General features: G+C 35.9%; 1 protein-coding gene across 1 annotated transcript in view; it reads left to right on the top strand.

Moving 5' to 3' along the window:
* Nucleotides 1-18,478, top strand: part of PLA2G4A (phospholipase A2 group IVA) — a 182,586-nt gene that overhangs the window by 132,806 nt on the left and 31,302 nt on the right. Inside the window, exons 11-14 of the mRNA XM_020984421.2 lie at nucleotides 3,692-3,829; nucleotides 3,935-4,027; nucleotides 9,913-9,984; nucleotides 12,639-12,881. Coding sequence (XP_020840080.1) covers nucleotides 3,692-3,829; nucleotides 3,935-4,027; nucleotides 9,913-9,984; nucleotides 12,639-12,881 — 546 coding nt within the window. The remainder of the gene's footprint in view (nucleotides 1-3,691; nucleotides 3,830-3,934; nucleotides 4,028-9,912; nucleotides 9,985-12,638; nucleotides 12,882-18,478) is intronic.

The raw sequence follows: 18,478 nt of genomic DNA, 5'->3' as shown, positions 1-18,478 counted from the left end.
ATTATGTCTAAGTATTCCTGTCTCCCTCCCCTTCCAGTAGAATGCAGGTTCTTTAAGATCAGGGACTATTTTAATTTTTCTTTGCGTTCCTCGCCTAGCACATTGTCTTTGCACATATGTAGGTGCTAAATAAGGGCTTGTTTGCTTATTGCATTGAATTAAGCTGATACTTAAAAGTATTGTTAACTGTCAAGAAACTGAGGTATATGTCTCTCATGATACTCAATCTTGGGTTAGCCCTTTTTAGAGTTCTGTAACTAGTTCTGACCTTTGTATTTAAAGAGGAGCTCAGGAGAACATAAGGAGTAAAGGGAAGGGCCAGAAATAATTAAAAGAAGATGGTGGAATAGAGCATAACAAGCCATTGGACTGGGATCCCAGTGCTGCTGCTAAGTAGGTGTTTGGCGTCGTTTGACTGTCCTCTGCCTCAGTTTCCTCATTGCTAAAATGAAGTGGTTGAGATAAATGACCTTAACTTTCCCCTTTGATTCTGAAATATGATGATACAAAGACATTAGCATGGAATATCAAGTTTAAACATAAGATTGAATTTCCTAACAGTGAAGTTTATTGAATCTTATGGTTTTTCAAAATAGGAATTTTAAAAAAATCTTTCTGGGATGGCTCCCTAGTGGTTTTACTTGGAGGTGCGATGATGGACTTCTTTAGAGAGTCTCCCATGTGTCCCTTCTGCCCTATGCTGTAATTCTGGGAAATGACTAATCAATGAGATTTCAATTCTAGTCAGTAACATAAAAAGTAACAGATTGGGGAAATATTGGAACTTATACATCCACTATAAAGAGTGATCATTTTATATAAAACATCTGCAAACAACTTAAATGTTTTCATCTTTTAGGAATTATTTCATTATGTTAAAAGCATATTAGAGACCTGCTATTTTTTCTCATTCTGATTCTTTAAATATAACACCTGGAGGACTTGTCTTGGCTTGTGGTGTCTGAAAAGAATACATCCACTTTGTTGCTCATTAAATTATTGGAGTACCAGCAATCCTGTCATGTTGATTCTTGTTGGCCACCTTCACTGTATCCGATAACATTCCTGTGGGGTGCTGGGGCAGGTTCCTAGCCTGCTAAGCTGAAAACCCTTTTATGCCCAGGGCTTAGGCTGTTCATTTCTATTCTTAGTATAACTGACCTTGGTGACTGGCACCCAGTTACACCCTGCACTGAAATAATCATTACTAACGAAACACGCTTAAATAGACATTTCAGGAATGCTTTCACTAAGCCTCTTTTTATGTACCTGTTACTTTTAAGAGACATATGTTTACTCATGAAATAAAAGTCCTCTAGTGCCATCTTTTGGAAAGAATTAGGGTAAAATGAAATGGGGGAATACAGGTGGGATTTGGTTCATTCATTTGTTAATTCTTTTTTTTTTTCCTTTTTCTGGCAAGGCAGTTGGGGTTAAGTGATTTGCCCAGGGTCACACGGCTAGTGAGTAGTATGTATTTGAGGTCAAATTTGAACTAAGGTCCTCTTGGTTCCAGGGCTGGTGCTGTATCCACTGCACCACCTAGCTGTCCCTTGTTAATTCTTTTAAAAAGCGTTTATTGAGTGCCCAAAATATGAACAACGCTGGGCTTGGTCCCCATGAGCATGAAAAAATAAATATGTTATAGTCCCTCCTCTCTATGAGCTTACAGTCTCATTTGGGAGATGCCATATGTAAAAAAAAAAGAAAAAAACTAAAGTAGATAAATGCCAAGGTGATATAAATAATATTAGTTGAATTTTTGTTGTTGTTCAGTCATGTCTAAATTTTCATGTCCTCATTTGAAGTTTTCTTGGCAAATTTACTGGAATGAATTGCCATTTCCTTCTCTAGCTCATTTTACAGATGAGGAAACTGAAGCAAACAGGATTAAGTGACTTGCCTAGGATCACACAGCTAGTAATTGTCCAAGGCTGGATTTGAACTCAGGTCTGTATGACTCCAGGCCTGGCACTCTCTCTACTGAGCCACCTAGCTGTCCCTATTGTTTGAATAGATAGGATTTTTGGAAATTTCTGAGGAGTGACTTGATGAAATTGGTATTATAGATTCCCATAAAATTTCCTTTCTCAATGTTTAAAATGTCTATTTGAGAATGTTTGAAAATGAGCAGGCCACAAGGCAATTCATAACCCGCAAACTTCCTGTCTTTGTATGAAATAAGTAGGAAAAATGTTCAGCATCCCTCTAAGGCTCTTCAAAATAAATAAATAAAAGTTAAGATATACGATGCAAGACATGTTGTCAACCTTTTTAAATAGTCATTTTGGATCTATGTTTTTAACCCATACCATTCACCATTTGTAAGAGATAAGTTATGTTAGAACAATTAATTGTTCCAGCTACTCACTCATTAGAAGGGCAAGGTCTGTCAGAAGTATTCATACAAGTGGCGAAACAATGCATGTATGAGGAGCAATTTCCACATTCATTCATTCATCCAAAAATATTTAAGTGCCCTCTGTGTATAGAACACTCTTCCAAGGACTAAGATAGGTACAAAGTTAAAATGAGACATGGCCCTTGCCCTCTTGAATTTCAGGTCTCAGATGGGGATAAAATACTCACTACAGTCGGAGCCCCTTTGCTAAATTGGTATCTCTTTAATGCCAAGTGAAGTAAAGGAAGTCTCTTAGGATGCTGGATAGAAATGTAGTAGATAATGTATGACCAGATATGGAAAAGAGTTGCACAGGATAAACAGGCATGGATGAATTGTGGTCTGTATTAATGGAGGTGGTACCCAACTGGTGAAATCAAAGGTCCACTGGAATAATGGATTGCTATTATTATTTATATTTATTACCTAATCCATTTTCTGGTGGTTATTATCTATTGACTCCTGATCAAGTCAAGTCAACAAGTATTTATTAAGTGCCTGTTATGCTAGTGGATGAAGCACTGGGTCTGCAGTTAGGAAGACCTGAGTTTAAATCTGGCCTCAGACACTTCCTGTGTGACCCTGGGCAAGTCACTTAATCTCTGATGGCCTTAATCCAGTGGAAAAGAAAATGAAAAACCACTCCATTATCTTGGACTCTCTTCTCTTTTATTTCTATATTCTTTCTCATTGTGTCTCATCAGCTTCCAGGGATTTAGTTGTATCTATACAGAAGACTCCCAGATGCTATCCTTGGGATTTTCTTAGAAAAGATAATGTATAAGTATTTGTAATCTCTCCTGAGTTCTAGTCCCATATGAGAAATTTTCAAGACTAATTGACACTATTGGATATTTGAAAAATCAGGTGCCCCATAGATATCTCAAAACTGACATGTCCAAAACAGAATTCATTATCTTTCCCCATACCCAACCCTACCCCTTCCTCAAAATTCCTTTTTGCTGTTGAGGACACCACCATCCTTCCAGTCACCCAGTAGTATAACTTTGCTCTCATCCTGGACTCTTCAGACTTTACAGATGAGGAAACTGAGGCCCGAAGAGGTTAAGTCGTCCAAGATCACAGAGGTAATGTCAAGTCCAGGATGTCAACCTAGGCTTCCTGGCTCCAAATCCAGGACTACTTACACTATATCTTATTGCTTTTACTCAGATTTTTGGATTATGGAGGGAGTCTTGGAAAAAGACTAACAACTATAAAATTACAGACATGATCTAGATGTACCTTTGTTTAGAAATTAACTATTAACTAATTTTTTGTTACTTTTAGATTGGGTGGAATTCAGTCCATATGAGATTGGGATGGCTAAATATGGTACATTTATGGCTCCTGACTTGTTTGGAAGCAAATTTTTTATGGGCACAGTTGTAAAAAAGTATGAAGAAAACCCCCTACACTTCTTAATGGGTATGTAATCAGGGCCTGGTAATTCAGGATTATTTGGTTCTTTTAGATTTAGCTTTTTCTCAGTTAACTTTTATTTTTCTCTCTCTGTCTTTTTTTTTTTCTTAGGTGTTTGGGGTAGTGCATTTTCTATACTGTTCAATAGAGTCCTGGGAGTTTCTGGTTCCCAAAATAAAGGATCGACCATGGAAGAAGAATTAGGTAATTTGAAAAGAAAAAAAATACTTATATATGTAAATTTTATTAAGATAAATTCCAGAAATTAAAAACTCAAATGTTAATTTTTTTAAAATTTCCTAAAATTGTAAATCAGTATGGGACCTTAGAGGCCTAGATGAAGCAACTGAGGACCAGAAATTTAAGTGACTTGTCAAGATTCACAAAGGTAGTAAGCATCAGATTTAGAATTTAAACTTAGGTCCTTTGAAACCAAATCCAGTACTCTTTCCACTCTACCATAATGCTATTTCTGAGTTCTCTATAATTAGGTAGAATCAGTGTACATCTTCATTTAAACATTCAGATTGATTCGACTTTATGGAATCTATTACATAAAAAATATGAAAACTCATAAAACAATAATTAGTGAGCTCTGTGAATAAACTTCAGTTTTTTTCTTCTAAATCTTACCTGAGTTTCTTAGCTAGGTGGTATAGTGGATAGGGGATAGCACTTAGGGTCAGAAAGTCCTGAGTTCCAATCCAGCTTTAGACAGTTAAAAACTATGTGACTGGGGAAATCACTTAACTTCTCTGTCTGTTCTGTCATCTGTAAAATGGAAACAGTAGCACCTATCTTACAGGTTTGTTCTGCAAATCAAATGAGTTAACATATGTAAACCTTAAAGTGCTATATATATGGTAGCTATTTTTTTCTGTATATTTCTTCAAATGCTAAAGTCCTTTTCAAGTTCTACATCTTTTTCTTTGTTTCTTCTTTTCTTTTAGATAACATTAAACACATTTAGGTATCCTTAGATATCTATGATTTTCACAAAAGGCCCTATACTTATTTTAGGTGATCGTAGCCATCCCACCATGATTAATTGGAAACACCTCTGGCTGTATACTTTAGGGAGTCAGAGGGCTTGCCAGGGTTCAAATCTCATCTGTGATGTTATCTTCCTAGATGACTTTGGGCAAATCCCATAACTTCTCTGTACCTTACTATCCTTATCTATAAAACAAGAGGTCAGGGCAGCTAGGTAGTACAGTAGATAGAGTACTGGCCCTGAAGTCAGGACGACCTGAGTTCAAATCCGTCCTCAGACCAAACACTTGACACTTACTAGCTGTGTGACCCTGGGCAAGTCACTTAACCCCAATTGCCTAAAACAAACAAACAAACAAAACCAAGAGGTTTCTGAGGTCTCTTCAAACTCCATGCCTATTGTCCTATGAATTCAGTTCCAATTCAGCAAAACTTTATTAATACCTGCTATATTTGAGGCATGGAGGAAAAGAAGAGAGAAAGAAAATATTCTTTCCCTATATCAGCTTACCTTCTACTTAGACTTTTTATCAAATAGCCATAGGCAGGTGTGGGGAACCTGTGGCCTGGAGGCCACATGTGGCCCTCTAGGTCCTTAAGCCAAAGGGCCACACCTGAAGACCTAGAAGTAGTCTCAAAGCTGCAGATTCCCCACCCATGGCCATAGGCCTTTTCATTGTTTTTTTTTTAACAGAGTATAGTATTGAGAACAGATTGATAACTAAATTTCAAGTGATGTTTCTTGATTTCATGTTTATCCCTAAAGCACTCATCTTTCCAAACCCCGTGAATTGAGTTTTGTGCCTAATGTCTGTAGTTAGCAGTTTATTCCACAGAGAAGAATCTAAGTAAATATGAGGTATTGTGAGCCACATCTGTAGAATGAATTGCTTCCTTGTAGATGAGAGATTAAAACAGAATAAAAATAGGCTACTCTAAATAAGTAAATTAAAAAAAATAGACTTCAATAATTTCTATTCTTAAGTCTTTGTGACCTTACAGTTTTCATTTGCTGAAAATGTAGAATATATGTCTGATTTTTTAAAAAGTTGATTGCCACTGCAGAATTTTGCCCCATCACCATCTTTATTTTGACAGTTAACGAGTTTTGCTTTTCCCACAAAAGCAAGATGGCTTGCCTGGGCATAAAAATGTGTGGAAAGCTGAATTTGGATTAGTTATCAAATCAGCAATGGAGCATTGGTATAGCAGCAGGAAAGTGAATGAGGACTGTGACCTAACAGCAGAGTCCTTGTGGAGTGTTCATGAAGCCCAAATCTCACTCCAAGACACACTGACACAGAGAAGAATGGAGAAAAATAAAAGATTGAAATTATTTATTTTTGCCCCCAAATGAAGGAAATTAAAGAAAACTTATTATTGTCACCATTGCTATTATAGGATTTCCTAAGTATCTGGCTTCATGAACAGTCTTAAAATTAGGCATTACTTAGGATCCGTGGTGAATTTCCTTATAGCCCCCTTTATGAATATAGAATTAATTTTTGTTAACAGATCTTTTGAATTATCCTTTTAGTTAAATAAATTTCTAAAATCCTTGACATTTTCTCTAGGGATAAGTTTATCATTTGTGGCCATAGGAAATTCTCTTTTCATAATACTAAAGTTATTTTATAATTTTGTAAACTTTGAAGATAAAAATCTAAAGCTGAAGGGTTTTTTTAAAAAAAATGTTTCATCACGAGTACTTATACTGTGAAGGCTGTCTTCCATGAATTTGTTTACTTATGAAGGATCAGAGTGGGAATGAGATGGAGAAAGTCAGATAGCAATAGACAGAGGAGATTTTGATTTTTTTCCCCTAGCACACGTTGGGTGAGGGCAGAATCAATGAGAGAATTGTTATTCAGTTATTTCAGTCATGTTCAACTTTTCCTGATCCTATTTTGGGTTTTCTTGGCAAAGATACTGGGATGGTTTGCCATTTCCTTCTTCAGCTCATTTTACAGATGAGGAAACTGAGGCAAACAATGTTACTTGACTTGCCCAGGGTAACATAGCTAGGAAGCATCTGAGGCTGGATTTGAACTTAAGATGAGTCTTCTTGACTTAGGCCTGGCAATCTATTCATTGAGTCACTTAGGTAGACATCTTCTTGAGTTCAAATCTGAACTCAGACACTAGCTGTGTGACCCTGGGCAATTCACTTAACCCTGCTTGCCTCAGTTTCCTCACCTGTAAAATGAGCTGAAGAAGGAAATAGTATACCTCTCTAGTGTCTTTGTCACAAAAATTCCAAATGGAGTCATGAAGAGTTTTGCATGACTGAAAAATGACTGAACAACAGCAACTTGTACCATGCCCTCTTCTATATGGATGACTTAGGTGATAAGCACTTAAGCTAGATGCACTGATATCACACATCAGTCTTAGGATAGCCGTTTAAAAATAGAGTAATCTCTCAAACAAAACTGGAAGACATAAGGAACAATGATAAATTGATTATAACCAAATCTTTAAAATAGAAGGTATATCTGATTCCTTATTTCTACTTGGCATAGTTTTATAAAATTATGTCATTTTTTTTCAGTCAGCGTCCTAAGAGGGAAAGAAAATGCCATCATTACCATTTTATGTGAAAAGAAATGTTTCTCTTCAAACAATCCTGATAAATTCTGAATTTATTTTTCTGTCGATCAGGGAAGGGATGAAGCTGAAACAAAATGTTGAAAGGTGCTTGGGACAGTGGCATATAACCAAGAAAACAGGACTTTTATAACAAAATAGGTAGAAGAATACTCTTATTATGAAATATGCATCCTGGTTTGTGGTTAGAGATTTGGCAGCTTCTATGTAATCTTTCTGAAAATCTGTGCAACAGACTTTCAGGAAATCATTTAGGTTTAGGGCCTCTAGGTGGGCTGATCTGGTAAACCAGATGAGATGAGGGAGTCACCCAGAATTAAAACAAAGAAGTCACTGAGAGTTGATCTAGCAATAGTTTAGTTTTTGCTTTTTATCATTTCAGGAGGCTCTAAGTATTTTTAGTTTTTTTTTTTTTTCCCCCAAGGGTATCTTAAGACAACAATTCGTATAAACTTTTTTGTACTCATGTTTGGGTAACTTCAACTTACTGCTTCTTTAATAGAAAACAGACATGAAGCAAATTGTTGTATTTGAAAGAGTGCTGGTCTATAGTCAGAAGACTGGGATTAAATCATGGCTTGATTATTTAATACTCATATAATCTTGGGAAACTTATACCATATCTTTGGATCTCAGTTTCCTCACCTGTAAAATGAGAGCATTAGACTAATTGACTTTAAAGATGCATTCCAACTCCAAATCCAAGTCTGTGAATATGAACTGCCAAAAGTTTGAACCTTCAACAAACTCTGGATAAACATAGAAGTTTTAGACACAGATATCTACTAGAAAGACATTGAAAATATCCTCATATAGCAAGGTTAATATTCAAGGAAGAAGCCTTTTAAATCAAAGTGTGGAATGTGAAAAAAAAAGTAATTAGTATATCAAAAGCAGCATGGTATGGTGAATAGAGAGCCAGATGTGAAACTAGGAAGACCTGGGTTCAAGTCCTATTTCTGATAAATATTGTCTGTGTTACCCCTGGGTAAGTACTTAAGTTCTCAAAGCTCTCAGAAACTGTCCAAAACTGTAATATCCAAAAAAAGGTGGTGACCTGTATGGGTAAATATAGTTACCTTATCTCGGTGTTCCTTATATATATAAAAATCACTGGTGAAGTTTCTACCATCCCTACTGAGAGGGTAAGAATGAGAAAACAACAAAATGTCCTTCTAAGCATGTAAATATGACAATGTGAGAAGAAAATATTATAATCATTTTTTTCTCCTTGGATCATTGTAATTAGGTATCAGTATTCATATTATTTGTCCATTTTCCATATTTAGCTGTAGTGACATTACAGTGATTTTTGCTCATGAAGACCAGTTCAAAATTGAAAATAGAAGATTTAAGTCTATGTGTCCTGCAATTGTAAGATAATCCTTGAATGCATCTGAGTTTTTTGGTTTTGGCTCATTAAGTAACTACCTAGGAATCCTGGCAACTTTCTGTAGGTATATTCATTGACTTAGTGATTGCTTAGGGCTATGTGCCTACTCAGAAACGACCAAATATAAACAAAGAGACCTGTGGGAAGTAGAAACAGTACCTCTTAGAACATCCCTGGGTTCAAATGCTGAAAATACCATCCATGCTATTACATTTTAAAACACATACATTAACACACAGACAGACAAACCAGCATTGTCTTGCATTAATCTGAGGGTAGGAGAGATGGGTGGGTCTAGACCTATGATTTCAGTGAGTGTCCCCCTACTTGACTCTGTACATGAAGTCAGTCTATGTCAAAGAAAGTTTTTTTTAATTCATTCATAACTATAAAGCTGGCCCTTTATACTCTATGCTATATTGCTCTCTTGACTGAAAGTAATTGCAAGGAAAATAATTTCAAAGTCAGAGTCAAAGAAAACTGGAAGTTTTCCACAGCAGTGAAGGTAGATAAGAACATTTTCATATTTCATTTTTGAGGGACTTTCCATTTGGAGAAAGACCCCAGGGCACAGCATCTTGTCCTTTCCTTTCTTGTAACCTCTATTCCAAATCCTTTTCAGATTGATAGGATCAGTCTTAGCCTAAATGCTCTAGCATAGCTATAGCTCTGTTTGCTCACTCTATTTGGATGGAATTGAAAGCTCATGCCTTCAATGGATGCATTGTTATTTCAGAAAATAAAATGATATCTTACATCAATATTTTTTCACCTTCTTAAGAATGACATCCTTTTAGATTTCTCCTTTACTTCTCATATATTCACCTTAAGTTATCTTGTCTTCTTTTAAATTACCAAAGCAAGGGGGATTAGTGAAAAAAATGGAAATGATTTATCATTTTGTCTGGAATAACAGAACTTCTTGGAATAAGGACATGACTATTATCATGATTCAAAAAAATACATTTGAACAGATTCAGTTATTGCCTTGCTGAACTGTTTTCCCTTAATGCTAGAGAGATAATTAAAAATGTTTTAATTGGTCAGATTAATATTGGGAATCACAGGTCATAATTATTTTATTTGCTTTCCACAGAAAATATCACAGCAAAACATATTGTGAGTAATGATAGTTCAGACAGCGATGATGAATCGCAGGAGCCCAAAGGTAAGAAATCTTCCTCTGTAAAGATTCAACCATAATGGGGGGGGCTTATTCTTCCCTCTATTCTGTAACTGTCTTCCTCCTCAACCCATCCATTTGGGCCTCCATTGGCTATGAATAAACAGAACATTGAAATAATGGAAGTGAGCCTTTCTAATAATGCCAAGAAAGTGGACAAAAAACCCAAATGCTTCAATTGTACTAAAGTGTGTATCAAAGAAATATTACACAGTTCAGTTTCATAAATCTTTGCTTAGACCTGATTCAAGTCACCATCAACCTCTCAAAAACCTTCAGTAGTTATATAAAAGTTGAAAGAATGTTGGGCCCAAAGAAAGGCTAAAATTGAAGATCACTTAAAATCTGATTGCTAACCCCTAAAAAGACTCCCCTATTTCTTTTTCTTGGGGATTTACAATTTCTTAATAGAGTTCGGCTGTGAACGCCATGCATTCCCAGTAGGTACTGAAACCTAGGCTTCTTTAAGAGAGGCATGTTGTCTGGGCCTAGGGAGGTGATAATCCTGTTGTCTTCTGCCCTGATCAGACAACATCTAAAGTGTTATGTTGAGTCATGGGCGCTACATTACATGAAGACCGTTGAGAAATGGGAGAGCATGTAAAGGAGGGCAACTAGAACAATAAAGGGCTTTGAGATCATGTAAAGGGAGGAAAAACTGAAAGGATTTGTTTAGCTTAGAATAGAGACATTTGATGAAGGGCATGATAGTACCCTTTCTTCAAATATTTGGGAGGGTTTCTTGGAGAAGAGATAACTTTATTCTATGGGGCTCTAGGAAGCGAAATCAGGAGCAATGTGTGCGAGGCACAAAGAGTCAAATTTTGGCTTTTTGTAAGGAACTTTCCTAATAATTCAGACTATTCAGAAGTAGAAAAGGCTACCCCAGGAAGTAATGGGCCTCTCTCACTTGACATCTTAAAGGAAAGGCAGAATGAATACTTTGGGAGGTTGCTGGAGAAGAGTTGCATATTCAGGTTTGGGTTGGACTTCCCTTTCTCCAATGGTCTTTGAGATTCCCTACAAATGTGATACTCTGTGTTTTTGGGATGCTCACTAATTCTTTGGCCAGAATTAAACACAAAGATAGTTCAGATTGGGTTGGGGAACCTGTGGCCTTCAGGCCAAGTTTTATAGAACAAATCCTTTTATTAAGAAGATTTGTTCTGTGAAGCTTGGATTCAGTCAAAGGGCTGCACTTGAGGACCTAGAGGGCCACATGTGTCCTTGAGGCCATAGGTTTAGACTTTGGAAGAGCCTATATTTTTCTTATTTACTTAGATACTTTAAAATATTTACTTATATATTACTTAAGTATAAAATGCTGTGTTGTAAGGTAGAAATTTTAGAAATGTGTTTGAATAAGAGCCAAAAGACCAGACTTCAAGACTGTCTTTTCCCTGCTTAGCCTTACTATCAGCATGGTCTTGGACAAATCCCTTGGTCTTCCTAAGCTTCAAATGCTTCATCTTAAATATGAGGATCATGTTATCTCCCCCGCCCTTGCTTATGGGAATTTCAAATGAAATTCATCATTGTGAAATTGCTACGAAAGTAGTTCATCTGAAGATTAGCTCAAAACTAGAAACAGAAGAAAAAGCACTTTACAATCTAAGATTGTTACAATGATGATGAAAATAAATAATGATTTATCTTCTGACTAATGGGTTTCTCCCTTCGATGTTATGTATATCAAATGTAATGGGAAAGACCATGAGCAGTGGTAATGATTAAACAAACAGGACCCAGCCCTTGAGGAAAATTACTGTGGCTCATATTCCATATCCTGTCTAGCCTAAGGGTTGAATGGTGAACTTTTAAGTCTGACCTGGAAAGTTTTCTACATGACATTTAGCATCTCTCAAATCATAGAGGTGCTATAGGAGTAGAAAATCATGGAAGTTATCTCCATTAACATTTTCATCTTGGTTGCATTTCTTCCACCTGCCCCACGAATTTCCTTTTCTCAGTCACCTATTCTTTGTGAATATGAAATATGAAATATATATATATGTATGTGTATGTATATGTATGTATGTATGTGTATGTATATGTATGTATGTATGTGTGTGTGTGTGTGTGTGTGTGTGTGTGTGTGTGTGTATATATATATATATATACACACCACAATTAGGAATACAGGCACCTAGGGCAAATTCAATGAGGGAGAGAGGTAACACAGAGGATAGTAGATTACTGAGAGGAACTGGGCTGGCATTGATAGGAAAAGGGAAGGAGAGGAGAAGAAGGTGGGACTCTTGTGGCATCATGTACTGTAAAATGGGGCTGACTATAAGATACAAAGGATGGTGACTCAGAGAAACACTGTAGGGAGGAAGTCTCTCCCCCTCCCCAGGTTTTGGTCCTTTGAGAAAAAGCCCCAGTTGTGGTTTTGAAATGGAAAATAAACCAGGACCATTTTAGGGGAAAATATAAATTAAATATTTACTCAATTTATTTATGTAAGTGAGCTCGTTTGCTTTATACTCCAAATCATTAGAAAACCAGAAATCATAATGTTTAATGTTTAGCTTTTGAATTGACTTGACCAAAATTATTATATGTAGTTTTTAGTAGTTTAGGTTGCTTTTGTTGATTTCCAGTGTCTTCATCTTGATTTTGCATATTTTTGCATGCAGGCACTGAAAGTACAGATGCTGAAAAGGAATATCAAAATAATAACCAAGCAAGTTGGGTGCAAAGGATGCTAATGGCCTTGGTGAGTGATTCTACCCTATTCAACACTCGAGAGGGACGTGCTGGGAAAGTACATAACTTCATGCTGGGTTTGAACCTTAATACCTCCTACCCACTCTCTCCTTTGAGAGGCATCTCTACTCAGGAATCTGTGGAGGAAGATGAATTGGATGCTGCTGTGGCAGGTGAGCACACAAATCCCTTTGCTAGTGCCAAATATTTTAAATATTACTCTTTACTGTTGACACTAAGGATTTGCTATATAACATATGATATAGACAGGAATGGATTTTGGTGGGCCTGGTTATAGGATCAAAGCATCACAAACTGTAGAGATGGGATCTCAAAGCCAGTCAGTGGCAAAGGAGCTCAGAGGAAAAACAAACAAACAAAAAAACAAAAGTCCTTAAGACTTTGCTTTTAACAGAATTCTCATCAACCATTCCTTCTCTGCCTCATTCATTGTGTATTTTTACTGAAGAAGAGTAAAAGTAGAATTTGGGGGAGAATATGTATGACCAATGAGTTAAGGCAATAGTCTCTCTTGACTTTCCATCCTCCAGTGCAGTGCCTGACACAAGTTGAGAACTTAATGAATGCTTGTTAAGGAGTTGACTGGCTGATTTCTTACCGTGAAGAGGTTGTTTTTCCTTGGGTATGTTTCATCTTATAATAGACTTTCCCATTATTGTCCTCTTGTCTTTACTTTTGCCTTTTCTTTGACTCAGGCCAATAGTATAGAAAAGAGCCAACGATGGTAGTATGGAAAGAAGCATGGAATTTATTTATATTTACTCTTGTATAAAATGCTATGTCATTAGGTAGAAATTTTTAAAATATGTTTAAATAGCCCAAATCCATAGTTCTAGGACTGTCTTCCCCCTGCTTGGCCTTATTATTAGTATGGTCTTAGATAAGTCACTTGGCCATTCCAAGCTTCAGTCCTTCATCTTAAATATGAGGATCATATTATTATTATTGCCCCCTGCCTTGCTTTTAGGATTGGTGCAAGAATCAAAAGAAATTAATTATTTTAAAATTGCTATGAAATTAGTTCATATGAGGACTACTTCAAAACTGAAAATAGAAAAAAAACCCCACTATACCGCTTAGATAGAGCAGTGGACACCCACTTATCAAAAACCTGGAGTCAAATCTCAGCTCTGACATTTACTAGTTGTGCGATTGTGGGCCATTCACTTTGTCTCTCTAAGCCTCAGTTTCTTTACCTAAAAAATAAGGTTGATAATATTTCTAGTACCCACTACATAGAGTTGTAAGGAAAATGCTATGTAAAACCAAAGTGTTTATAATGAGCTATTATGAGTTAAGTGGGACATTTCTAGTGAAATTTCTATTTAAAAAAAAATACCATGTAGGGGCTGCTAGGTGGCGCAGTGGATAGAGCATCGGCCCTGAAGTCAGGAGGACCTGAGTTCAAATGAGGCCTCAGACCAAACACTTGACACTTACTAGCTGTGTGACCCTGGGCAAGTCACTTAACCCCAATTGCCTAAAAAAACCCCCAAAAAACAAAGAAACAAAAAAAATACCATATTATATACAATAAATACTTTGTGACAATGAACTTATTTTGCAGATTTCCAAAAAATGTTTGATCATTGGTATATCACCAAAAACAAGAGATATCTTATCCATGGTTTAAGAAAAGTAATTATCTACCATATTTTATATTTTCATGTTTTTAATGTGTTATACCAAGATCAGTTGAAGATACTGGATTTGTCTTTCTTAGCAAATGGATACTTGGTAATGGCGCTGGGGACTTGATAGGTATCATCAAATGTTTAATAAAACAGAAATCGTAGGATTTAAAGCTGGACCTTCGAAGGGTCCTTAGAAATTTCTTAATATAAACTCATTTTTTCAGATAAAGGCATAGAATCATTATGTCATCAAGTTTGTGCAAATCTTAAGCAGCCTAGTGGCACAGAAGAACATTGGGGACTGGGCAGAGTTCAAATCCAGCCTCGGACACTTACTAGCTCTGTGACCCTGGATGAATCACTTAACTGCCATCTGTCTCAGTTTCCTCATCTGTAAAATGGGGATAATAATAGCACCTACCTTCCAGGGTTGTTGTGAAGATCTAATGAGATAATAATTGTAAAGTGCTTAGTACAGTGTCTGGCACATGGGAGGCACTCCCTAAATTCTTCCTTCCAACCCCAAATCTAGAGTTCTGTCTACTTTCTGGAATCATTCTCTAGTGGAGATGTCAGGTAAAAACAAAACGAAACAAAACAAAACAGGATCGGACAAAGAGAAGTATGGCTGTGGCAGAGAAACAGATTTTAGAACAATATAAGGAAAAACAAGCCACTACCAATCAGAATTGTCTCCAAGTAGAATAGTAGTGGATTCCCCATGAATGGAGACTGTATACTAATTTGTTAGAGAGGTTACAGGGTGATCTGTGGGTCAGGGTTGGATTTAGAGGCCATGCAGTTTAGTAGAATGTTCGCTAAATATGCCGTCAGGGCTTATGATATTGAACCACAGCTTTGCCACGTGAGACACAGCACTAGAAGGACCAGATACTATTGTTGATACAATCACTGAAAAAAGTTTTATTATAATTTATTACAATGTCTTCTATCTTTGTTTTCTCCATAATTAAAAAAATGTACTTCTGAAGTTGATACAGCTTTGAGGTTTTCTTTCTCATTGGGCCTCAGTTTTTTTAGGACTGGAGTCCCTGTTTGGGCCTTTACATTCTAAGTTTATGAACCTATTATTTGATTAGAGTAGAAGGCTTCTGAAATTGCTTCCCACTCTAAAGTTACCTGATTCTCTGAAGTGTTTTATGATTATGCCTATGAAAAAAAAGTCTATCATGTGAAATATGGCTGATTTTCCCAAACTGAATCCATCATATTAAATGAAACATTCTCTATGTATGTGTGATGCATTTGGTATGTATCAGAAAATTATACAAAATAAAAATGCATGAACCCACAGTATCAATATTTATTTTCTTGGTTCATATATATGAATAAATACTGATAAAAATCTTTCCCTGTCTTATGAATGTTTTACAAAGCAATGATGTGATTGATTAAAAAGAAGCTATAGCTGTATATTGTATGAGTAATTTTTTTTCTTTTTCAAAAAGAAAAGTTGAAACCATTATGTTTACTCTATAACAGCTGTATTTAGATAATACATACTTTGCCAGTCCCTCTGAGCTAGTGACATATTTCCGGTCTGGGAATTTGTACAGCCACTGTCCTGCACCCAGCATTTTAACAACTTTGCAAGATTTTGTGTAGACTTGTAGAAATGTTTTTCTGTTCAGTCTGATTTAAAAGCCTAAGGATGATCAGATCCAGGGGCCGTCGAAGGAAAGGTTCAAAGATGGTATGCCTAGCATAGCAAACACAAATTGATTACTAATGCTAATGTGATTCCTGTCTTGCTACTATTTCAGACAGGATATTATTTCTCTTACTGGGAGATTGTCTTTCTAGTTTGGAAAAGAATACAAGATGGAATGCAGTGGGAATACAGATGTAGTACATTTTGTTTTTAGCGTTATCCAGCCATGGATCCAGTAAATTTGAAAGAAGGCTAGGTCACCTATAAATAATCAACCAGATATAATGAAAGTAACCCAAATACACAGACACTTCAGACTTATAAGCCCTCAAATTACATAATTTCAGGTGTTCTTACTAGTCAAATAAGAATTCCTTTCTTTCTATCACAACTCTTATTTGTTAAGAAAGTGATCTAAGGCAATAAAATATTTTGATTTGGGAAACAGTAACCGGAGGAGATAGACGTCCCATGCCTAGGGTTTTGCCCATCTTTGGAAAATTCCAGGGTAGATGTTAAAATAGGAGGGAGAAATAGAGGAGTATTGGTAAATAACTAAGACATTTGAAGCAAAATCATGCTCCATTCCCCCAAAGAAAAACCTTCGATCTCTTGGTTCATGATTTTAACTCTTAGAGCTATGTTGTCTGTAATGTAATTGATTCCCCATCATAATCTTTATCTCATTCATTCACTAAAATAAATTTACTGAAAAATTACTATACTGTAAGCTCCTAAATATATACATTCTTCTGAGTCTTATTTTGGAACATGTAATTATGGATAGAAGAACCTGATTTTAACTTTGATCCCTGGTTCTGTCTTGAATTCAAATGCACCTGCATTAATTCACCCAAACTTCTAATTGCTTATAATATTATGCCTATGCATAAGGTGTTTAAGATTTCTTTCAAATTCAGAGTTAGGTTTATAGTTTCAATTTATAATTCTAAGCTAGTGTTTAATTTATCTGCACTTAGAGTAAGGAAAACTAAGTTCAAATAAATCCTAGATCTGACAATAGTTTTATGGTCACTTGGCAAGTCATCCACATCTCTGACAGATTCTTACCTGTAAAATGCAAAGCATACCTGTTTCATCATTTACTTAGGTTGTCATAAAGGAAATAACTTATAAATTCTCATTACTTCCTCTGCTTTTTGAAGGATATATTAATCCTGAAAGGAAGTCAGGAAATTATTACTTGTCTGGTTTTGTCCAGAGAGGGGACTTCAGCAGGTCACTGGACTTCTCTGTCACTATTTTCTTCTGCCTCTGTTCCAGGCTTGTGATCTGTTTTCCCAAATCCTCATCTATTCTGCTGTGTCTTCAGGTAAACTATATTATAACATGATAATGATATCATTTCTAGTTCTTCACTTAAAGCCTCCTGATCATATCACCCTTTTCGTTTTTGGATTTCCCAATATAAGTTTAGCTTCTAAAAATATAATGCTTCTTTATTTTCCTCCTCCCAACTATCCCAACTTTCTATTTATTTTGTTCCTTCTGATTAAAGTTAGAGTAGTGGACCTGGAGTCAAGAAAACCTGAGTTCAAATCCTTCCTCAGATACTACTTATGTGACCCTGGGCAAGACAAACTTCTGTTTGCCTCAGTTTCTTCATCTGTAGAATAAGATGATAACAACACTTAATTGCTAGGATTGTTGTAATTACCAAAGAAGGTAGTAATTATCAGATACTTAGCACAGTGTCTTTCACATAGTGTTATATAAATTTTGGTTGTTATTATTATTACTATTAAGAAATATACCTATGCATCACATTCCACCGAGTCTCAGTGATAACTGAAATGAAAAGCATGCCTCCTTGAATTAGGGTCTGTAGTTCACATCCGTTTTTACCCAACCTTTATGCAGTTGCTTATTCCTTTCTTATATTTTATCTTCTGTGGATTTCTGGGAGTCTTTTCTGTTGTCATCACTGCATTATTAGCTACTCTTTATTACATCTAGTCTGGTATATATATTCACATGGTTTTTCCTCCCCCTTTCTTTTCACTTTAAAACCCTTTTGATTAGGTTCCAAGATTATAGGTAAATGCATTTTTATGACTCCTTGTTAGTTGTGCTTCATCACTGATCATGAAACTATCACTACTAAATTTAAGGTGTGGCCCATAAGTCTAGGAATGTATTTTCTCTGACACCATCTTATTTTTGAATTTGTTACTGCTTACATTTTGGTGTTAACTTTGATCCTCATCTAATAAGAAGCTAGCCTTACTGTATATAGTTCATTTATTTAGAAATTATCATATCTGTAATAAGTTATTTCTTGTCTCTTAAGTTATCAGCTATTCCATTTTTACAGTGCCATCAAATGAGTTAATATGTAAAGCACTTTACAAATCTTAAAGCACCATATGTATGCTTGTTGTGGTGGTTATTCAGTCATTTTAGTTGTGTCTGATTAACCTCT

The sequence above is a fragment of the Phascolarctos cinereus genome, unplaced genomic scaffold (genome assembly GCF_003287225.1).
Source record: "Phascolarctos cinereus isolate Bilbo 61053 unplaced genomic scaffold, phaCin_HiC Scaffold_5;HRSCAF=322, whole genome shotgun sequence".
In the NCBI taxonomy this organism is placed as follows: Eukaryota; Metazoa; Chordata; class Mammalia; order Diprotodontia; family Phascolarctidae; genus Phascolarctos; species Phascolarctos cinereus.
The sequence above is the reverse complement of the archived record's forward strand: the minus strand, read 5'-3'. Positions and strand labels throughout refer to the sequence as shown.